This window comes from Lethenteron reissneri, chromosome 9, assembly GCF_015708825.2.
Source record: "Lethenteron reissneri isolate LAM-NWPU_2019-01 chromosome 9, ASM1570882v1, whole genome shotgun sequence".
NCBI classification, from domain to species: Eukaryota; Metazoa; Chordata; class Hyperoartia; order Petromyzontiformes; family Petromyzontidae; genus Lethenteron; species Lethenteron reissneri.
Genome location: NC_083787.1, coordinates 9478224 through 9500589, shown reverse-complemented (window position 1 = coordinate 9500589; position 22366 = coordinate 9478224). Strand labels below are relative to the sequence as shown.

The window sequence follows — 22366 nt, the reverse complement described above, 5'->3', positions numbered from 1 at the left end:
CCCTTATAAAACTCAACGTTTCACCTACTCACGCCGGCTTGTGCCCGCCCGCACAGTCGGCCATATTTGCGGAATACACCACGCCGCCGTTGACCCTGCAGGCCATTGACCGAGCAACCCAACGTTCCTACCAGCTCCCTCCGCAGGAGGAATGTGTTAAATGTAAAGTTATGACACAAGTCACGGTCGTGCGACTGTATCCGTGCAGCCCAACCCGATGGACTACATCGAGTAAACCACCGTGGTCTGCGCTCCTTCAATGGAGGAGGAACAGCAACACGACACGAACTTTATCCTGAAGCCCTCTCGTCGTGTCGAGCAGACCTCGACTTAGCTCCTGAAGATATTTACATATGCCGGGATAGTACAGCTCTGGAGAATGGTCGTGGAGATGATGGTGCTGGTAAAACTGGTGATGATTGTGGTGGTTGCAAGATTGGTGGTGGTGGAGATGGTGGTTGCAGGATTGTGGTGGTGGTGTTGGATTTGGTGGTTGCAAGATGGGTGACTGTGGTGGTGTTGGAGATGGTGGTTGGTGGTGGTGGTGTTGTTGGAGATGGTGGTTGCAAGATTAGTGATTGTGATGGTGGTGGAGATGGTGGTTGCAAGATTGGTGATTGTGGTGGTGGTGTTGGAGATGGTGGTTGCAAGATTAGTGGTGGTGGTGGTGTTGGAGATGGTGGTTGCAAGAATGGTGATTGTGGTGGTGGTGTTGGAGATGGTGGTTGCAAGATTAGTGGTGGTGGTGGTGTTGGAGATGGTGGTTGCAAGAATGGTGATTGTGGTGGTGGTGTTGGAGATGGTGGTTGCAATATTGGTGATTGTGGTGGTGGTGGTGTTGGAGATGGTGGTTTTAAGATAAGAGGTTGTAAGACAGTGACGCTGATCTAAATCGGCCCTGGGCCTCCCCTAGGTCGACTCAGCCTTAAATGAGCACCTGGCGTGGTGTGTAAACATCACGAGGGAGACCAAGGCGGTGTTGGCCATGGGCAAGAACACAATATTAATATCTATAAGAAGCGAGCATTGAGCAGGTTGGAGTAAATGGTCGCGGTCTCTCCGCGCTGACGACGCTTTAAAGTGGCCGCGGTCCCTAACGCTTACCCCCCACGTGACCCCGAGCATGCTCTCTCGCCTGGGCTAGAATCGATTCCGTTGATTCTCTACCGCTTGTTAGCGAATCGACTCCAGCGACGGTTGACGGTGACGTCACGCCCCCCCCTCTTCTCCGCCGTCGCACTCGGCTCGCGCAGCTCATGACGGTGGCGGAATCGCGCGCTCGGAATCGATTCCGATTTATCGAATCGATTCTCCCGCACCGTGACCCCGCGATGCGTGCAGACATGGGCGACGCTGCCGCCGGTCGCTGGCGTTCGACGCCCGCCACGCGCTCCCCTCTCGCCTCCCCTCTCCCCTCCACTCTCCCCTCCACTCTCCCCTCCACTCTCTCCTTCAGGTTATCCCCTCTTCTGCTCCTCCTCGGCCTGAGCGCTGTCGCCGCCACCGCCGCCGCGGAGGACGTTCTGGGATGCGGGGGGTTCGTGAAGTCCGACATCGACATCAACTTCTCCCTCATTGAGGTCCGGCGGCGGGGTGAAGAGGGGTCGTAGCGGGGGGGGGGGGGGTGATGGCAGGGGGGGTAGTGGCAGAGGGGGGGGGGTAGTGGCAGAGGGGGGGGGGTAGTGGCAGAGGGGGGGTAGTGGTAGAGGGGGGGGGGTAGTGGCAGAGGGGGGGGGGGTAGTGGCAGAGGGGGGGGGGGGGGTAGTGGCAGGGGGGGTAGTGGTAGAGGGGGGGGTAGTGGTAGAGGGGGGGGGGGTAGTGGCAGGGGGGGGTAGTGGCAGAGGGGGGGGTAGTGGTAGAGGGGGGGGGGGTAGTGGCAGAGGGGGGGGGGGTAGTGGCAGAGGGGGGGGGGTAGTGGCAGGGGGGGTAGTGGTAGAGGGGGGGTAGTGGTAGAGGGGGGGGGGTAGTGGCAGAGGGGGGGGGGTAGTGGCAGAGGGGGGGGTAGTGGCAGAGGGGGGGGGGGGTAGTGGTAGAGGGGGGGGGTAGTGGTAGAGGGGGGGTTAGTGGCAAAGGGGAGGGGGTAGTGGTAGAGGGGGGGGGGTAGTGGCAGAGGGGGGGGGGTAGTGGCAGAGGGGGGGGGGGTAGTGGTAGAGGGGGGGTAGTGGTAGAGGGGGGGTAGTGGCAAAGGGGGGGTTAGTGGCAAAGGGGAGGGGGTAGTGGCTGGGGGGGGTTGTGGCGGGGGGGGGGCTGGGGGGTGTAGTGGTGGGGGGGGGGGGTGGTAGAGGGGGGAGTAGTGGTAGAGGAGGGGGGGGGTAGTGGTAGAGGAGGGGGGTAGTGGTAGAGGGGGGGGTAGCGGCAGGTGGGGGTAGTGGCAGAGGGGGGGGGGGGTAGTGGCAGAGGGGGGGGTAGTGGCAGGGGGGGCTGGTAGTGGCATGGGGGGGGTGGTTAGTTGGAGGCTGGGTGCCGGGTGCCGTCAACTCGTTACTTTATCATGCATTTTGGTACTTCGTGTAATCTTATTGTGGCTCTACCGTTTACAGTATATAAATGGGTTTAGCCTAACATTTTGTTTCTTCATGCCTTGTTCTGAGAGAGCTTGGACGACTGAATAATTTTCTACTGAGCGGACAGGATCAATAACATAACGATCCACTTTGTGAAAAGTATTTGATACCGAGTGAAGGTGTCCCATTAGCGATCACTAGGGAGTAACACCGGCTCCTCTGCGCAGATCAAGCTGTACACGAAGCAGGGAAACCTCAAATACCAGACGGACTGCGCCCCCAACAACGGGTACTTCATGATCCCCCTCTACGACAAGGTATGTGCGCGTGCCACCCACGTGTGTGCGGGCCGCATGTGTCGATCAAATTTCCCCACGTGGCCTCCCCAGCTCGCCTCGCTCTATTCAATGTTGGGTAACATCACAGTCGATCGGCAGGTTGCGCGTGTTATGGGGGTAACGTGTGGGGCACGCCCGGTCTGTCCGGAAGAGTAGACCAAATATCCTCGTTAGTTCACTGCAGTCGAGGCCCCTGCCAGCAGCAGTAGCGGGAGCAAAACAATTGCAGGGCTGCACATTTGACCTCCTGAGAAAGGGAGGGCACGTTTATCCGCGCGGTGACCCGTGTGGTTTGTATGTCCGCGCACGTGGCGATCAGTGCAATCATTCCGACGCTCTGCTGGAAACGCCGCCTCCTCCTGTGAAAACGGTGGTCGTTTAACAGCCCAATCTATGCGGACGGGGGTGGACAAGGGGGGGAGTGCGCTCGCGGTATGTGCACCTTAAGGCTGGGTCTCTCAGATCATTTGGTCGGCGCATCGCTGTGAGACCTGCAGACGCAATGACGAAGGCAGTGCTCTGCACCGGGTTCCAGATTGGTTCCGGGTCATGTCGCTACAAATGCAACAATGGATGAGGTTCCATGTTTGATATCCGGCTTTGCTGTCTCACCGAGTTCACCTCTCTGCAGGGCGATTTCACCCTGAAGATTGAGCCTCCTCTTGGCTGGAGTTTCGGTGAGTATTCACTGCTGCTGGGCGAGGCTTGCGTGTGATCAGAGTGAGTGGTGCAGTGGTTATCGCACTGCGCTACAAATCCAGCTCCCCGAGTTCGAATCCCACTCCCAAGCAACATCAGTGACGAATATCCAAACTGGTCCTGGGCCTCCCCAATTGAGCACCTGGTGCGGTGTGTATAAAACATCAGCACTGGGGAGACAAAGGCGGTCGGGCGTGATTCTGCCCATAATGTTCTCCTCGTGTCCCGTTTTGGCCGTCACGGGTGCTCGCTAATACCACTTTCCCGACAGTCTGTTAAAGTCTTCAAGGGGGGATCTGTGCGATCTCTCAGCCGTCTACCCCCTCCCCGCCCCACCCCGCGCTCTAGAGCCGAGCAGTGTGGAGCTGCACGTGGATGGGGCGACCGACCCGTGCTCCACCGGCGACGACATCGACTTCCTCTTCACAGGCTTCAGCGTTGCGGGCCGCGTGAGTGTCGGCTCCCTCCACTCGCAATTCTCACTCTTCCTCTCAGCGCGAGACTCTCCCTCTCAGTGTGAGACTCACCCTTTCGGCGTGAGACACATCCTCTTGCATCACAGCGCGCGTCTCACTCTCCCTCCAAACCCAGCAGAGTTAGTCGCTTGGCGTGTGGCGGTGGGTAAAATGTGGGTACGACCACCTCCGAGACTCGCGTTCGGTGTCGTGACGCCGTCCCACGTGCCGTGTGTGCCGCAGGTGCTGAGCCGGAACATGGAGTCGGGGCCAGCCGGCGTTCTGGTTGAGCTGACGGCGGGCGGGGACGCCCTGCAGAGCGTGCGCACGCAGCCCGGCGGCCGGTCGGTCCGCTCGGCCCCCTCCCCACCTCGTCCCGCTTGTCGCGCGTACACGTCCACAGCCACTCGCCTGTGACTGTCCGGCGCGGCAACCTCGACGCACCTGTCGCGCTCATGACATGGCTCTGTTGCTGATCTGGTGAAGGCATTATTGAAGAAGCTTGGTTTTCTTTTCCTGTGCCAAAGCCTCTTTAACTCCGAACAGCTTTTCCTGTTTCTATACAAAGCATGGATTTGGCCTCAACTGGAATTCTGCTCCTGCCGTCATATCTGGACTGGAGCACCCAGTCCCAACCTCAATGTGCCTGATAGAATTAAGCGTCAAGCAGCAGGCAGGGTGATTTATGATCGAGCACTCACTGATTCGCCCAGTCAACTCGCGCACCATTGGAGCAGTTGCCTCCTTATCGCTCTTTTACATCTACTACTACTATGGCTGCTATTGCCATGAACTTCGCTCGGTCTATCAGACACCGAATGTGTCATCTCATCCACACTGCATTCAACCACCACCACACTGCAGCTCTCCTCACTTCTCTTTTTGCTTCCTCCCTCACACTGCTCCACTTTGCAATTCCATCCCATCGTCTTGTTGTGGGTGCGCGTGGTTGGAGGGTGCGCGTGTGTTGAGGATGCGCGTGTTAAGGGTGTGTGTGCTGAGGGTGTGTGTGTGTGCTCGTTGTGACAGGTACAGCTTTGGGAGAGTCCACCCGGGCGAGTACGAGATCAAGGCCTCCCACGCGACCTGGACGCTCCACCCCGTGAGTGGCTCGGCCGCATCACAATTTAAGAGTCTGAGGCGAACGCGACCACGTGTCGACAGGGTCCGTGGCAAAATACGTTCGCGGGCAGTCAGGGTTGGCTGTGAATGCGTCGTTGTGCAGGACCCGTATCTAGCAGAGAGGGCCTTCACCAGTAAGCACCTGGCAGTGGCCCAGCATTGGCTCAAGCAGGCCCGACTCTTGCTGTCTCACCGCCCCCCGTCGTGTGCTGCTCCGTTTTTCGTGGGTGCTTGCCAACAGCGCTTGCCCCGACAGTCTTTGTCGGCCTCACGCGCGGTCTTTGTGTTTGCCGTGGCAGGCCTCCGTGGCGGTGACGGTGGGGGTGGCTAACGGCAATGCGGGGGAGGGGCTGGTCGTGGCCGGCTACCAAGTGACGGGGAGCGTGCGAAGCGAGGACGAGCCCGTGCAGGGCGTGCAGCTGCTGCTCTTCTCCAGCGTCGCCCAGCAGGTGAGAGGACACGGCAGAGAGAGAGAGAGTACGCACGGGGGGAGAGTACGCTGTAGAGAGAGTGCGCATGGGTGAGAGAGCACACACGGGGGGAGAGTACGCCGTAGAGAGAGTGCGCATGGGTGAGAGAGTGCGCATGGGGAAGAGTACGCTGTAGAGTGCACATGGGTGAGAGAGTGCGCATGGGTGAGAGAGTGCGCATGGGGGAGAGAGCACACACAGGGGAGAGTACATGGCGGAGAGAGTACATGGCAGTGTCGGGAGAGGACGTGGCAGTGTGAGATAGAGGCCGACCGAAACTTAATTTCTGGTTTCGGCCGAAACCGAAAGTAAACCGAAAGTTAAAAATTTACTTTCGGCCAAAACCGAAAGTATGCCGAAAGGAGGCCATTTGCCAACTTTCAGCGCTGAAACCAAAACCGAATTTCGGTCGGCCTCTAGTGTGAGTACACAGCAGTGTACTCCCTGTGCTGTGTACGTGCACTGCGTTAATGCACGAGTGGATGAGCAGAGGGGATCTAGTGGCCTTGGGAAGGGACCGTAGGAACCAGGGCCACGAGGCTGTGGAGCCGCGCTCTGCGGAGGTGTTGCTGCATTGCGTGTGGCAGAAGCTGTGCTTGCCGTCGGTGAAGAGTTCAGTGAGGTGGTGTGCGCTGTCTAGGATGTGGCTGGGTGCAGCTTTGGACCTGTCAAGGGCTTCTCGGCCGCTTCGACTCTGCCAGCGTTCGTGTGCAGCACCACCTCCACCCACGCCGGCACCTTCATGTTTCCGTCGCTCCCGTGCGGCTCCTACTCGCTGGTGAGCACCTCCGTCTCCCTCCGTGCTTTCGTTCAAGCAACACCCACGAGTCAACAATTTCACTCGTGCGTTCGACTGGTAGCGTGCTGTGAGCATGTTTGTTAGCGTGCATGCATCCAAGGCCGTATTAAGATTGTGTAGGCCCCTGGGCTACAGGTACTGTGAGGCCCTCAGTAATATTTTCAAAAGGAAAACAAAGTTAAATAAAAATAAAATGTATTTTTTACAAGGCTAACAACAAATGTTAATTCAGCATTCACAAATGAAATAACTTTTCACTTAATCTCTGGAGGCCTTCCAGCTGGCGGAGGCCCCTGGGCTGCATCCCCTAAAGCCCTGTGCCTTAAGCCGGCCCTGCATGCATCCACAACAGGGCAGTGGGACCCTGGGTAATGTGTCGGTTACTAAAGACAGATGAGCCTCAAGGAGGCCAATGGCACCACTAACACTGGGAAGGGAGAGGCTCCACGTGGGGTATTGGTCCGGTCTGCCAGTAGGAGGCGATGATCGCTGCCGCTGTGCGTCATCCCAAGCGAGCGATGTTGCCGGATGCTGCCGCGCGATGTTGGAGCTCTGCGTCCCCCGTTTCTGCTGCAGGTGCCGTTCTACCAAGGCGAGCGCATCACGTTCGACGTCGCGCCCGCGCGCCTCGATTTCACGGTGGAGCACGACAGCCTGAGCCTCGAGGTAAGCCCGGCGGTGGCACAGCGTGCGTTGTCACACGCTGATGTCGTGTTCCCAGGTGGGAACTCGAGAAGCCAGGATAGAGGAGTCTGACAATGACAAAAGTAACGACGTGAAAGCAACGTGCAGTGGTGAAGCAAATAGAAATCGGAGCAAAATCAATCGAACAGAAATCAGAGAAAAAATAACAGCATTATGGAAGACATTTACGGCAGTGCAAAAACAATTTGAATAAATTTCCAACAAGCAGCATTTGCCACTTTTTTGCATAGGCTTACGGTTTGAGTGCGGCAGCCGCCCTAACCACAGTGGACGTCAAAGATTCCAAGACGTCACAAGAGGAGGTCATTGTCTTCGGTGTCTTTGCCAAATTAAAATAGTACTCTGAAATTACTGACATGTAGAAACTAGCTAATAATTCAACTTGAAGGTGAACTGAAAGAATACTAATAATAATTTGCGCGTGGTTAAACGCTCAAAAAACGCGTGGTGGAGAGTCGTACGAAACCAACTTGACCAGATTATGAAGTGGCCTCACCTAAAAACGGAATCATCTCGGTCTTGTCCTGTTAGCCTGCAGAGAAACCCGGCGGGCCAGGCAGCGTGCGTGCGTGCAGAGAGTATTGTGCTGTGTCCCCACGAAGGTCGTCTCCGCCGTGACGTCAGCTGTGCTCCTCGTTTCACGTTTTGCAGACTGTGTTCCGCGTGATGGGGTTTTCGGTGACGGGCCGAGTGCTGGAAGCGGTCGGGGGAAACGGCATTCCAGGCGCCGTTGTGTCCCTCAACAACATACAAGGTAACATGACAGCTTCACAATAAAGCAAATGTGGAGCCGTCATTCATTGGCACCTATCCCATTATGGGACCGCAGAGCGTGGGAAATTATTGGCGGTGGGTGTAGCTGCCTTCCCGCCGCGCACGTTACAAATTCAACATTGTTATAAAATATTTCATTATTATTGGCGACGCACAAGGAAAGGCACATAATCACTCTTCCAGAGTTTTTAAGTTAATTCCTATAGCCATTGTAAACATAAATACATAAATATAACAGTGGTAAAGTTACTAATGAAACCTTGAAACGTCATTTATGTTGGAGGTGGCTGGGTGGCTCAGAGGCCAGAGCATTGCACTGACACCGTCGAGATCCTGCATCCGTGTCCGGGCAGCTGCCCACGGGGTACACCGCGGCGTACACCGTGGGTTACACCGTGGGGTACACCGTGGGTTACACCGTGGGGTACACCGTGGGGTAAACAAGTAAACGGACGATGAATAGCGCAACATAGTTATTGATCACATTAATATTAACAAGAATAACATTTTCCATGCCCGGCTCCCTGGCGCGTTCGATATCCTCTCGGCGTCTCCCCGCCGACCCCTGTCCCCGGCGGTTCGCTGCACGCCCCCAGTGGTCACTCGGGAGGACGGCTCGTTCCGGCTGGAGAACATGACGACGGGATCCTACACCATCGCCACCAGCAAGGAGCACTACAGCTTCCCGCCCGTGTCGAGCAAGATTGCGCCCAGCACACCCACGCTGCCCGACATCGTCGCCTCTAGGTGCCGCCGCCACACGTCCGTACGCTGGGGGTTAAGTGGGGGGCAGCAGGAGTGGGATGGTGGGTTGAGTGGGGGGCAGCAGGAGGGTTGAGTGAGGGGCAGCAGAAGTGGTGGGTTGAGTGGGGGGCAGCAGGGGTGGTGTGGTGGTGGGTCGGCGGTGTGGGGGCATGGTTTACAGCGGTGTGAGAGTGCGTGCGGTAACGGGGGCCGTGCGGTTGCAGTTTCAGTGTGTGCGGCACCGTGAGCGTGGATCGGCTGCCCGAGGGGGGGCGCGGGGGAGGGAGGCGAAGGGTGACGCTGACGCCCGTTGGAGGGGCCGCCGCCACCGAAGTCTCCGAAACAGACGCCCTCGGGGCCTTCTGCTTCCTGGCCGCCTCGGGCACGTACGGCCTCCAGGTAGGCCTACACGCACGCGCCACGAGCACGGCTGCAGGTACACTCGCTGGCTACGTCTCACTCGGGCACGGCAGAGTTTGTCTTTGCCATGTCTGTGGCTGTGCGTGTTAACAGGTGAGACTGTGTGTGACTGCATGCTGCTGTGCTCACAGGTGGATGTGAGCGAAGCTGAGAGCAAGGCGGGGCTGGCGCTGCAGCCCGCGCTGCAGACCGTCACGGTGACACGGGCTCCCGTGCTGGGCCTCTCGTTCACTCAGCTCTTGCTGTCGCTGTCAGGCACCGTCTCCTGCCTGGGTAACCCGTGCGCCACTGCTCTCTGTGTGCATTGCCCTGCCACGCTGCGTTTTTATAGAGCGCTGGGGTGGTGGGTGAGGGGGGCGGTTGAGGGGCGGGGGTGGGTGGGGGGGGGTGGGTGAAGGGGGGGGCGGGTGAGGGGGGGCGGGTGAGGTGGGCGGGTGAGGTGGGCGGATGAGGGGGGGGTGAGGGGGGAGGGTGCGGAGCGTTTTGTGAGCGTGTCGGTGCAGCTGCGTGCGGTCTGTCGAGTCTACGTGTGCAGCGCAATGGGCTGTGGCCGCAACACTAACCAAGGAGGGGCGCTGTGCGCACAGCTGGCTGCGGGGAGCTGGCGCTGACGCTGCAGCATGCGGCACCGCAGGGCGAGAAGCACTCACTGTCCCTCTCCGACTCCGGCCCTGTTGCCGACTTCTCCTTCGACCGCCTCTTGCTCGGCCGCTACAAGGGTGAGATGCGGTCCCGAGGTGCCTCTTAGTTTCGTTTTTAATCCGGTGAGGACTCGACGTAGCGGAGGCCTGTAGACCCCACGGACACTCATGCGAGTTGGCTTTGAGAAGTTACTTTAAAACCATTTAACTTCCCGCTGTGTCGCCCCTGGGTGCGCGTGACAATGGCTGTCGTGTTTTTTCTGGTTGTACGTGACGATGGCTGCTGTGTTGCTTATGACGGTGGCCGCCGTCTTGCGTCTGGTTGCATGTGACGGTGGCCGCCGTGTTGCGTCTGGTTGTGCGTGACGATGGCTGTCGTCTGCGCAGTGTCGGTGGGCCAGGAGGAGTGGTGCTGGAAGAATCGCTCGCTGGAGGTGGAGCTGTTGGAGAGCGGTGGTGGTGGCCACGTGGAGTTCCGCCAGACGGGCTTCATGCTGCGCTGCAGCCTCTCCCACTCCATCGCCCTGGTGAGCAGCAGCAGCAGCATGGCCAACTCCCAGGGTGCCGCTCGCCATTCCACCCTCAGTTCATCAGCCCTCTGTGTCCTCCCACAAAGCAAAACTGCGTCCAGATTGAAAGTCTTAACGTGAAGGTTTTCGCAGCCATTGTTAAGATCGTAATACAATTTTTTGGGTTAGGCCACGTAACTATGTGACTGAATTTATGTCATAAGACCCTCCACCACCCGACATAGCTAAACAAATATTCAGGTTTATATCTCCAGTAATTAGATAACCCGATCATTTGAAATGGTTAACACATATTTGACTATTATTGACCACGTTGACAAATTGGAACCAATCAAGCGACATATCCTGTCTGGGCTCATGAACTATAAAGTGCACTGTGACGACAGTGGCCGTGGCGATCTCACTACTGGTGGCCTGTCTGTGATGCCCGTGACTGTGCTCGCAGGAGTTTTACCAGGACGAGAAGGGCCCGGAGAACGTCGGCGTCTACAACCTGACCAAGGGCATGAACCGCTTCTGCCTTTCCTTGCCGGGTATGTGCCTGTCGCCCAAGTTGAGCGTTTTCATTCCTCGAGGTCGCGCACGGGGTCATCGACGCGGCCAAAGTTGTTGATGCCGCGCGTCTCGTCGTCGCTCTGTTTTGTTACTGCCGGGTCGTTGAGCTGGTGCGCTGGTGGCACCTTCCCCCCCCGCGGCGTGCAGGGGAACAATTCTCAGAACCACCGTTAGCTGTTACTTAACGTCAACGTCTCTAGTATGTTGTTCGTCACCTTACCGGTGAGCTGAAACAATAACAAATGACCACGTTTTGAACACTTGCACACGTGACAATGTGTTTGGCTGTTTCCGGTGGCGGGGAGGGTCTTAGGAACTCAGTTTCGCCAGATCCATTACGTGGCCTCACCCAAACTTCAACTATGAATCGCTCTCCCACGTGTTCACTAAATAGGTGCTTCCATCAGCACTTGCCCTCAGCGCAGGGTGCACTGATCATGTGCAGTATCTGCGTGTGCGCACGCGTGGAGCTACTGTTGATGCCGTGTGTTGCTTGGGTGAATGTGTGTGTGCAGGCATGTACAAGCTGACGCCGCGTTCCTGCCACCGCTTTCAGCAGGACGTGTACACTTACGACACGTGAGCCGAGCATTGCACGCATGTGGATCGCACCTTTTTGACAGGACGATGTTACTTTTCTTAATCTGTAACTAATCGTTTGAAGCAAAAAAGGAGATTTACATGAAGTCGGTTGAGAAGACATGAACTCTTCAATCTCCACATCTAGCTTGAGGTTGATATCACAGTGCATCCCTCTGCAAGAGCGCCATTTACCGTAGAGCTTCAGAAATGTCAAGTCAAAGAGTCTCCCTGTTGTTGAATGTGAAGTGCGATCTGTTCATCTTGTAAGCAACCACTACCCAACACAGTTATTGTTTTTTGTCAGTTGCTTTTCTGGGTGGCACGGTGACACAGGGCAGCAGCACGGTGGTGGCGCAGTGGTAACGCTCGTGCCTCGAAGCAAGAATGGCCAGGGATTGATTCCAGACTTGGGCGCCTCTTTGTCGAGTTTGTTCTCCCCCCTGTTCGGCACGGGTTTCCTCTGGGCTCTCTGATTTCCTCCCATAGCTAAAAGGACGTGCAACAGAATTGGTATTGGACATCGTAGTGCTAAAAAATTACCTGAAAATGTACTTAGTTGGGATTACATAGCAACATCGCCCCCACTACTACGAAACATCACTCCTCCTGCGTAATAACAATAATCGTTCTAAATGTCGTGCGAAAGAAAAAGCTGCTCGCGCCTGTCCCGGCGAGCGCGAGGCGCCGGATCACACCACTGCGCGCCACGCCTCACCATGCCCCTCGCCTCACCATGCCCCTCGCGTGTGTGCGCCGTGCAGCGCCCACCCCAGCGTGCTCGCCATGACAGCCACTCACCACCTGGTGCAGGGAGCCATCGTCACCGACAAGATGGCCGCCGACATCACGCTCACCGTGCAGTAAGCGTCGCGCTCCTCCCGCAGGCACCGGCCACCGTGAGCGCCCACGGTACGCGCGGCACGGGCCGCATAGGCCCTCGCCGCAAGCATCGCTCGTGGACGTGCGAGCCTGAAAGCCGTCATCGCACGAGCGACTGCGGTGCCATTTTATCGCAGCGTGATTGTATAAAAATGCAACCTCTAGCAGTTCTGGGTTGTACCACGTGAGTCTTTGCCGTGCCCCTGCGTATTCTGACTATAGAGTGTCGTAGCGCTCCTCTGCACAATTTGTACTCAACCTTGCAAGAGTCATCTCTGCTCCTCCATGATGGGCATCCATCCTCCCCAACAACACTCACTGCACTGCCCATCTCCTCAACCCAATCCTCCTAATACACCCCGCACCCAACCACCTCACAACCCACCACCCACCACGTAACCACCACCCACCCCGCAACCACCCCGCAACCACCCCACACCCACCCTGCACCCACCCACCCACCCCGTAACCACCCCTCCACCCTGCACCCACTCACCCTGCACCCACACGAACCGCTGCATGCCGCTGCGCTTGCATACTTAGTGCGGTGTGCGCTGTGCGTGTGCCTGGTCAAGGTCATCGCTGGAGGAGACCCAGGTCCTGGGCCCTCTGAGACTGGAGGGGGAGGAGGAGGAGGCGGCGGCGGAGGCAGAAGAGGAGGGAGAGGCGGGGGAGCGCGAGCGGGAGTCTGTGGCGCCATCGCCGCCAGCGCAAGCGCCCTTCACCTACCCCTACTCCTTCTGGGCTCGGTGCGTGGCCGCGAGCTGGGGGGCTCGCCGGATTTGGGACCTTCCATCCATCAGATATCCCCCCCTTACTAAAATTAGAATCGAAAAATTTCGTACTAGCCCGAGTTATAATTCTTCAAACAGTCGCTTTCTGCTGCAGCAGCAGCAGCAGCACAGGGTCAGGACAGTTGGTCACGATGATGGGGCGGCCCGGGAGGCCATGCCGTGTTTGACAGTTGACCAGCAGTGTTTTTTGACATTTTGAGAAAGAGTAATGTTCCAAATAACCTTATCTCAGAAAAAAATAATAGTTTGTATGGACGATGCTTTGAAAAACGTATTACTCCTGCTCTGTGTGTGTGTGTTGCGTGCTGTGTGTGTGTTGCGTGCTGTGTGTGTGTGTACGTGCTGCGTGTGTGTTGCGTGCTGTGTGTGTGTTGCGCATGCTGTGTGGTACTGTGAGCAGCGCGGGGGAGAAGGTGCGAGTGGAGGCTGCCTCACGTGAGCTGCTCTTCTACCCGGCAAGCACTGAGGCCGTCGTGCAAGGAGGTGGGTCACACTCCTCCTCTTCCTTGCACTGTGGGAGAGCGGTTTGTGTGACAACGATGATGACCACGGTTAAGTTGCTGATCGAGTAACTCGGAGCGCTGTATACGCTACGATCGCCTTGCACCTCAAATGCTCAAAGAGCCCCCCAGTGGCAGCTGTCCCTGTGTGGGTCAAGGCGACTCGGCATCTGGCCTGCAGAGTGTGTGCCTGCGCGCGCACTGTGCTACCAACCCAGCGACCCGGGTTCGATTCCCGCTCGTGGCCAACATCGCCAGCCTCAAATAAGTATCTGATGTGTGTAAACATCACAGGGGAGAAAAAGGCAGCTGGCCGAGGTGCTAACAGCACCTCACCCCCTTGTGCCCCATACCGGCCTTCATGGGGGTGCCTCGCTAACAGCACTTGCCCCTAAAGTCTGTTAATGCTACACGGGGGATCTTTGTCTTGCCGGTGCGTGTAGAGAGCTGCCCCGAGCGGCTGGCTGCCGTGTCTGGTGAGGCCGGGGTGTTTGTGGCGGGCCGCGTGGAACCGGCCTTGCCCGGCGTCGCCATCGACGTACGGGAATCCGGGGCCGCCGACAGCCTCGTCACGGTGCTCACCGACGAGCACGGCTCCTACCGGTATGTACCGCCTCGCCGGGCGCTTTGCCGCGGCACCTCATTGAGGCGCCTCGCCGCTCCGGCACGGGCAGCGCGATGTCTCTCGTGACGCGTGTGTATCCCGGTAACGCTGCGCGCGCTTACCGACCGCCGAGGTGTCGGGATCGTGTTGCCGATCGGCGCCCGCGATGCACGCGCGGCGCGTGCTCTCCATCTGCGCGTGAGCGGAGCAATAGCAAACGGCGGCGAGCGAGGATGTTTGCGTGGTGCGCAGAGTGGGCCCTCTGCAGGGCCACCGCGACTACGCCGTGTCGGCCGCCAAGGAGGGTTTCGTGCTGCGCCCCGTGGACGGTCGCCACGGCCATTTCCAGGCCTTCGCCCTCGCCTCCATCACGCTCACGGTACCCGCCGGCCACGTCCACACGAGTACGGGGAGGCGGGGGTCCGCGTCTCATCTCGCACGCACTCACTCACTCTCGCACACTCGCACGCACTCACTCGGCGCTCCCGTGCACACCGGCAGCACCTGTGTACTTATTATTCGTAATTGTGTGTTTGGGTTGTGCCACAATTCTTGGCACCCTTGTTTGTGAGAGTTGTGGGTGAATTGGGCAAGTGAGTTGTGAGCTACAAGTGTGGTGGCGGCTGAACGTGGTGTGGATGAGACGAAACGGTGCGTGTCTGGTAGACCGAGTCCTCAACATGGGGTGGAGGAATCAATGGGGGATGTTCACGGGAACAGTCATGGTAGTAGTAGCTGTAGAAGTGTGGTGTGACTCTCGGTGAGTGAGTGACTAAAGTAAATCGGTGAGGGCTGGATCAGCAGTCACCGTGACTTCTGTCAGGATTATGGGGTGCTTCATGCGAGATGTGACGGCAGCAGTAGGATTCCAGCTGAGGCTGAATCTGGGATATCCCGCATTAGCATGGTTTATCCGATTCACTTTGATGGAGACGTTTGCGCGTGGGTGTATATATGTGTGTGTGTGCGTGCTGCTGCGTGTGTCGTGATGCTCCCGTGTAGATCACGTCGGAGGATGGGCAGCCCCTGCCCGGTGTGCTGCTGTCGCTGAGCGGAGGGCAGTTCCGTTCCAACCGCCTCACACAGGACAACGGCTCCTACAAGTTCACCAACCTGGTCCGTCATGCACGCTGCTACCAGCACTAGCAGCAGCAGCGCACAACGCTCTCGCTCCAACCCGGATTAATTTATATATAATACATGTTACCTAAGGCTATGTAATAATCTTGATAATTAAGTGTTGTAAGACCCTCTACCACCTGACATAGCCAAACAAAGACAAATTTGTCAAGTGAACAAGCGTTTAATGACACAAATTTGGCGAGATTATTACGTGGCTTGACCCAAAAATATATCGCGAGTCGTAACATCGGCTGCGTAAACCCACGTGTGGATCGTTGTATTTCATTCATTCAGACTCCGGGCCAGTTCTTCTTCAAGCCCATGATGAAGGAGTTCCGCTTTGAGCCACCGTCCCAGGTGGTGGATGTGCAGGAAGGACACGCGGTGCACATCGATGTCAGCGCCTTCCGCGTCGCGTACAGGTGCGCCCGACGATCCGTCTGCGACTGCGCGCCCCTGTGACGGCAGGGCGTCTCGCAACACTTCGCACACGGTTCCTCACATCTCAGCTTAAACGTACGAGAGGGCACCCCCAGTGGCAGCTGTCCTTGTGCGGCACAAGGGGACTGCGAGCGGACGTAGTCTGCCAGTAGGGGGGGCGATGATCGCTGCCACTGTTTCCAAATTGAGTAATCGGCGATGTAATTCTCGATTTGAAGCTTTCGTGACTGCAGGAATCCATACTCTGGTTCTTTCGGTAAAGTCACGTAGGTAGAAATAAAATAAGCACGACGTTTCAATCACAACACAAGCGGTCGAAACGTCGTGATTTGTTTTATTTTATTTCTAACTACGTAACTTTACCGAAAGAACCAAAGTGTATGGCGATGTAATTTTTCGAATTTGTCAAAAAATGCCGACATAATGGCCACTTGTTTGGAATGGCATTGGGGATCTTTAACGTCCACTGGGAAGCGAGCATTGGTACGATCATTACACCCGTAGTAATAACCAGGGCGGCCTTCCAGATTCGAACCGCGAACCTCTGTGCATGCGTGCGTGTGCGCAGCTGCTTTGGCTGGGTGTGGTCGCTGAGTGGGGAGGCGGAGGCAGGGGTGGGGGTGGAGGCCGTGGGACAGGGCGCGTGCGGCACGAGCGTGGAGGAGAGCGCCACAGACGAGGAGGGCCGCTTCCGTCTCCGTGGCCTCACCGTGAGTGACCGTCGCACCGCATCGCGAGTAACTCTCGCGCTACACCTCTCGTGAGTTGACCTTCCCGAGTGTGTTCCTCACGGTCGAGCTGCGTGACTCGTCGCCCTGGGTCGCCGGGCTTCGTGACCCCACGTCACCCTGAGCTCGCTGCACATCTCGGGGTCGGGTTTTGAGCACGGCGGTGCCTTGCGCATTTTTAATAGATCTCGGCTGTCACCGTTTGTTAGGCATCTCGAGCGGCTGCGGATGCTGACGATGTCACGATTGCATGAAGGAGCCAGATAATCAGGTTGTGGATTGGAGAGTGAGGTGCGGATGTTTGTAGGAGCCTGGAACGACACGCCCCTTGCAGGGCTGACATTGGCTGCTTTGGAGGAGACTTGAGAATAATGCCAAAGCGAGGCGCGTGGTGAAGCCGCTCTTCCAGGTCACTGTGAGGCAGGGGAGGAAACTTCGTGCAACAAGCAGAGCCATTGGCAGGCCGCTGCTATCCCCCCCCCCCAAACCCCACGAGTCCGTCCTGTCCTACAAATGCCTCTACCAAGACTGGAAACGTGGTGGGCACAGCTCGGTACCCTAGCCAATCAGCACGCAGCGCTGGCGACCGCCTAGCCGCTGCCACAAAGGAGATCAGTCGACCTGGACACATCACTTTTGAACTCACTCGCACGCTCACCCACTTATTTATTTATTCACACAGTCCCTTTCCCACTCCTCACTCACCTACACACACTCAACCACTCACACGCTCACGCTCCCAGCCACTTTCCCACTGACGCTCGCTCACCCACCCAGCATGGGAGTGGACGGCTTAAAAAGTGAACATGTGGGGCTATTCCCACGACCCTGTCTAGCAAGCTGGGCGCAGACGCCGCGTGGTCGTGATGAGTGTTGTGTTTGCTGCCCCCCCCCTCCCCTCCCACGTGTCCGCACAGCCATCGTGCACGTACCACGTGCGCGTGAAGCGGGAAGGAAACGACCACGTCGAGAGGGCCATTCCGCACTACCGCGCCGTGCAGGTGCGTGCGCTGCATCCTCGCGACAACGGAGCAGGCGGCATGTTGCCTTCGCGCGTCTCCCTCCGTGTGATAAATATAAACGTTACACATCCCATCAGCCACACGGCCTTCTGGGAAGTGCATCATCACTCCAGCAGCATCGGTTCAACACAAGTAAACTCTGGAGGGGTTTTTAAATTCAGTGTCTCATGGGCAGAGTAAGTCTCGCCTGAACTAATTCTGGTGAACTTCTAAATGTTTCTAGGTAAGAGTCCTGTCTTAGTTCACCACCAACCGCTTAATGTTTGTGTTTGCTGCAGGTGGACACGCGTGACATCCACGACGTGAACATCGTCGCATTCCGCCACATGAACCAGTTTGACCTGAGTGGCAACATCATCACTCCCAGCCAGGAACTCCTGGCCACGCTCAAGGTGAGAGCTCCTAGCCGACTCAGCGAGCGAGGGCGTGAGCGAGGGCGATATCGAATGTTCCCTCCTTCTTGCCACTCGCACGACTCAATTATGAACTGGCCAAATATCCCAAATTGGAGGGACACGGCTACTAATGGGAGGCGAATAAAAACGGTTTGGAGCGCTTTGGCTTAATTGAGTTTCATAATCAACAGCAGCGGACGCCTGTGCCTAAGAAGAAAGTTTTTAATCGGTGTGAACTTCCCGCCGTGACGCGGATCAGAAACACAGATAAACAGAGTGGAACGTGCGCAGAGCAGCACGGAGAGATGCACGCTGGCAATGAAAACAACGTCCAGTTCGGCCACGGAAGTAAAATTCTGTCTCCGATGCTGGGCCCATGGGAACTGTTGACACCAAACGCTGGGGTGCGGTGGTGTGGCGGTTGGAGTGAGGAATGCGTGAGCGAGCGAGCGTAACGCGTGTTCCAGGTGGTGCTGTATCGTGGAGAGAACCTGGACACGCCCTTCCAGACGCTCTCTCTGACCCAGTCGTCATTCTTCCACTTCCCTCCTCTGCAGAGGGACGGAGAGGTGGGTGGTGCTGCGGCTTCGGCGATCATTTGTGGCACCAATTCTAGATTTGAAGCTTTCGTGAGTGCAAGGATTCATATTCTTAGGTTTTTTCGGTAAAGTCACGTAGGTAAAATTTTTTAATTAATAAAAGTAAAATAAAAAATAAAAATGACGACGTTTCGGAGGCAACACAAGCTTCCGTCTTCAGGTAGAACCGTCGCAGGCCCAACAGCTGTATCGGGCTGTGACGGAAGCTTGTGTTGCCTCCGAAACGTCGTGATTTTTATTTTTTATTTTACTTTTATTAATTAAAATGTTTTACCTATGTGACTTTACCGAAAAAAATAATATGAATCTGTGGCACCGCTTGTCCTGCTCCTGTCACACTTCCTGTTCTCGTTAGGCAGAGATACTGTCATGATTATCAGATGTATGTCTATGGCCCAAAGAACTATGTTTTTTCCAGAGAAACTACAGGCAGAGACCACGAGTGGTTCTTCTCTCTGGGAAGGGGGGGACTCTCATCCACGTCAGGACAGCACAGACATCTGGGGGAAGGGAGTTCCAGACTATGGGGGCAGCAGACGAGAAGGAGGAAAATTGGCGACCTCCTACAGAGCGACAGTTGACTCGGGGCGATGAAAGGAGGCCTTGGTTGTTGAAGCAGAGAGTGTGTGTAGGGGAGTAGAGTGAGATGAGAGGAGAGAGGTAGGAGAGTGTGTGTAGGGGAGTAGAGTGAGATGAGAGGAGAGAGGTATGAGAGTGTAAAGGGGAGTAGAGTGAGATGAGAGGAGAAAGACAGGAGAGTGCGTGGAGGGGAGTAGAGTGAGATGATAGGGGAGAGGTAGGAGAGTGTGTGAAGGGGAGTAGAGTGAGTTGGGGTAAAAGTATGGATATTTAATACTTTTCTTTATTAATGCCATCTAGAAGGAACCCACCCAAGTTATTTGGTCAAAACCAACATTTAACTTTATTCTTAGTAACTTCAAAGTCACCGTGTGTCGGCGGGGCTGGCCCCGAAACTCGTGCTGCACGGAGACGTTGAGCGCTCCGGCCATGCGGCCGCGGTTCCGTTGCAGAGCTACACGATGGCGCTCGAGTCCTCGCTGCCCCGGGCGCTCTACGAGTTCTCGCTCCCCGAGGTCTCCTTCAGCACTGCGGGCTTCCACAAGCACGTGACGCTCTCCTTCTCCCCGCGGGTGAGAGCAGCGCGAGCCGTGTCCGGTCCGCCGCTAGCGGCACGCGACGCGCAGTAGCGCCTTTGCCGCTCGGTGTGGAGTTTCGCTGTTCTAATCTTCCAGGCCGCCCTGGTTTTAACCGGCGGAGTGTTAACAGTCGCTCCGTCTGCCTCAGTGGACGTTAAATATCCCCGGATGTCATTCTCAAGAGAAGGCCGTTGCGCGCTGGCGCCGGTGGCCCAAATTTGCACGAAAAAATTTAATGACACCGCAAAGTACTCAATTGGGATTGCGCACATGGCAATCATTGCCCCCTACTGTGAAAAACTTGGCAAGGCCCTCCTGCAAAAGAGTCTCGAGACTGAGACGTTCGTGGGTGAACGACGGCTGTGCCTCTGGCGTGAAACGTGACCGGCGCGACGTGGCGTGGCGTGCAGAGGAAAGCGATGGAGCAGGAGGCGTCGCAAGGCTCGTACCTGGCCCTGCCGCTCACGCTGCTGCTTCTCATCGCCATCTACAACCACGACAAGGTGACCATCGCCCCCTTTCCCTATTTGCCCCTTGCGTGACTTAATAAACTCCGCGGTGTATCTCTGCGCTCCCTCTCTGGACACGGGTGCATTTTTGCAGCATACGTTAGACAACAAATATCACCAAGGTCGCCGGGTCACGGTGTATATAATTAACAAAACATTCAACAATTTACATATAAGTTGGGTAACAATGTCTCGTATATAATTAATGTACAGCGTTGTGCAATCCATTAGCATGAATGACGCCATATAAAATGAAATTATTCATATATGTACACGTTTGTGCACTATTTAAACAATATGCACGTTCTGATGAGCGAGTTAAACACGGGGAGGGATGGTGGTGGTGATGCTGAGTAAGCAGCTCAATGTGAAAGGTGGTTGCACACGGGCCCCATTGAGGCGTTGTGGGGGCGTGCCGGTGGTGCCGGTGGTGCCGTGCCGGTGGTGCCGGTGGTGTCGTGCAGTAGCACGGACGGCTGGCACCGTCGTGCGTCGTTTACCAACAGCTGCCCTAAGCCGCCATGCGTTTGTCACAGAGGTTGACGGTTCGATGCCGACAGGCCACCCTGGTTAATACTGCACGTTATCAGCCGTGAAAATATCACGAGTCGTCTGCTTCGTTCTCACAGTGGACATTAAAGAGCATTTAAACAATGTGGACATTAAATAACACACGTAATTCGAAACGAGAAGACTGTGTGCTCGCGTCATGGTCCAAACCTTCGAATAATAACACCACAAATGTCTCAGTGCAGCACTTACATTCTTGTAAATGGTTTTTATTCCTTCTAAATGTTTTATTTAGGTCTCGATTTGCGAGAGCTTTGATAACCGTGTCAATTTCCACCAAGTCAGATGCCTCGTCTTAGTCTCCAGAGATCTGGCATATTGTGGATTGATGCCGAACGTGCTGTGTGGCGACTGTTCTGTGCCGTGCCGTGTGTGCCGTGGAGCAGGCGCTGCCCATGCTCTGGCAGCTGGGAAGCCGTGTGCAGGCCGTGCAGGCCATGGGGCCTCCGTTCGGAGCCGCCCCGCCTGTGGAGGACGCCAAGAAGCTGCTGAAGAAGCCCAAGAGCCGGAGGACGTGACCCATCACCCATGGCGCGTTCCACCGTCTCCCCTTCCGAGTGCATCACACCATGAATCCATCACCACTAGGATGTAAAAGGAAAAAACTGCCTGCATGGAGTAAACCATAAAATCTAACAATGTGTTTAGAAGACAAATTAATATATATAAAATAAAATAAAAACCACAATTTTAATATTAACGTTACGTGAATTGTGCGATATTGACGCTACTGCTGGCGGAAGGGCCTCCACTGGAGGGAACTTGGTAGTGGCATTTGGTCTACTCTTTCACACTTTACCCCCCCCCCCCCCTATATACGTCACCTGCCGAGCATGTTTACCGCTTGGTGTTCAGAGGGTGGATTTAAGAAACTCGCCCTCATTGTTTCAACTGCCGTGGCGGGAGATGGAGTCGAACCGGCGACCTGTTTGGACTCAGTGGGAGGTCCGAGTCGCGAGCGGCACTGCTTCTAGCTTTGCAGGAACAACCACGTGATGCCCATGTGAAGAAATGCACGTGGAGGGAGTCTCAGGGATATTTAATTGAGGCCTGACGAGTGAGAGGCCTGGCGAGAGGCTGACGCGGGGCCCTCCGGCCGTATTCTTAGTCCTGGCTCTGCTCTTGAGCCAGGTGTTTAAACTGTTGGCGGCTCCGAGTGTGGTCCCACATCCACGCTCAGGATTTCAATGAGCCTGAGCAAAGCCACGGCTGAGCCACTTTTCACGTCTTTGGAAGCAGTGGAGCAGCTCGAGCCCAAGCTACGACTGAGAATACGGCCTTGGTGTGCGAGTGAGGTGTGCCTGGTGACCAAACCCTGATGCAAAGTAACCCTGGAAATGGATCCATTCTAAAGTTTCACCTCACTGGTGTCCAGTGCATTACCACGTGCAGAAATGTGAATTGCGTATTTGTAATCGTAGCAAGCTGATCTGCAGCCCTCTCGCCTTTTATTCGAGGTGCGGGAGACATTGCCAGGTATTTCCATGTTTAGACCAACACGGTTCAATCCACTTCACGTGCAGTCCCTTTGAGCTTGGGTTTTCAGTAACTGATGTTTTGTAAATTAATTGTTCTTGCTTTCCATATCACATTGTAAAGATCGTATGTACAGCTGTTTACACCTCCCATGGTACAATTAAAATGCATTTGCAGTGGTGTGCATGCACAAACCAAAACACTTGCCACCTTTGTCTGGACCCCTGGTTGG

General features: G+C 56.1%; 1 protein-coding gene across 1 annotated transcript; it reads left to right on the top strand.

The window, feature by feature from the left end:
- Window positions 1-1302: 1302 nt before the first annotated feature.
- Window positions 1303-22355, top strand: LOC133339641 (BOS complex subunit NOMO1-like). Its single transcript, XM_061547797.1, has 31 exons — window positions 1303-1580; window positions 2732-2821; window positions 3474-3519; window positions 3890-3990; window positions 4240-4340; window positions 5026-5098; window positions 5418-5567; window positions 6229-6366; window positions 6964-7053; window positions 7744-7846; window positions 8463-8613; window positions 8835-9009; window positions 9162-9303; window positions 9618-9749; window positions 10059-10198; window positions 10647-10734; window positions 11272-11335; window positions 12100-12198; window positions 12793-12966; window positions 13412-13494; window positions 13955-14114; window positions 14368-14494; window positions 15118-15231; window positions 15532-15659; window positions 16247-16388; window positions 17324-17407; window positions 17707-17820; window positions 18291-18392; window positions 19454-19573; window positions 19990-20082; window positions 21045-22355. The coding sequence occupies exons 1-31, from the start codon at window positions 1332-1334 to the stop codon at window positions 21174-21176; spliced, it is 3705 nt and encodes a 1234-aa protein (XP_061403781.1). The 5' UTR covers window positions 1303-1331; the 3' UTR covers window positions 21177-22355.
- Window positions 22356-22366: the final 11 nt, after the last annotated feature.

Bases quoted from the DNA above. Each gene is read 5' to 3' on its own strand.
- LOC133339641 (XM_061547797.1), top strand. From the start codon at position 1,332: ATGCGTGCAGACATGGGCGACGCTGCCGCCGGTCGCTGGCGTTCGACG. The intron at 9,010-9,161 runs GTAGGCCTACAC...CTGTGCTCACAG, and splicing joins CGGGCACGTACGGCCTCCAG to GTGGATGTGAGCGAAGCTGA. The intron at 20,083-21,044 runs GTGACCATCGCC...GCCGTGGAGCAG, and splicing joins CCATCTACAACCACGACAAG to GCGCTGCCCATGCTCTGGCA.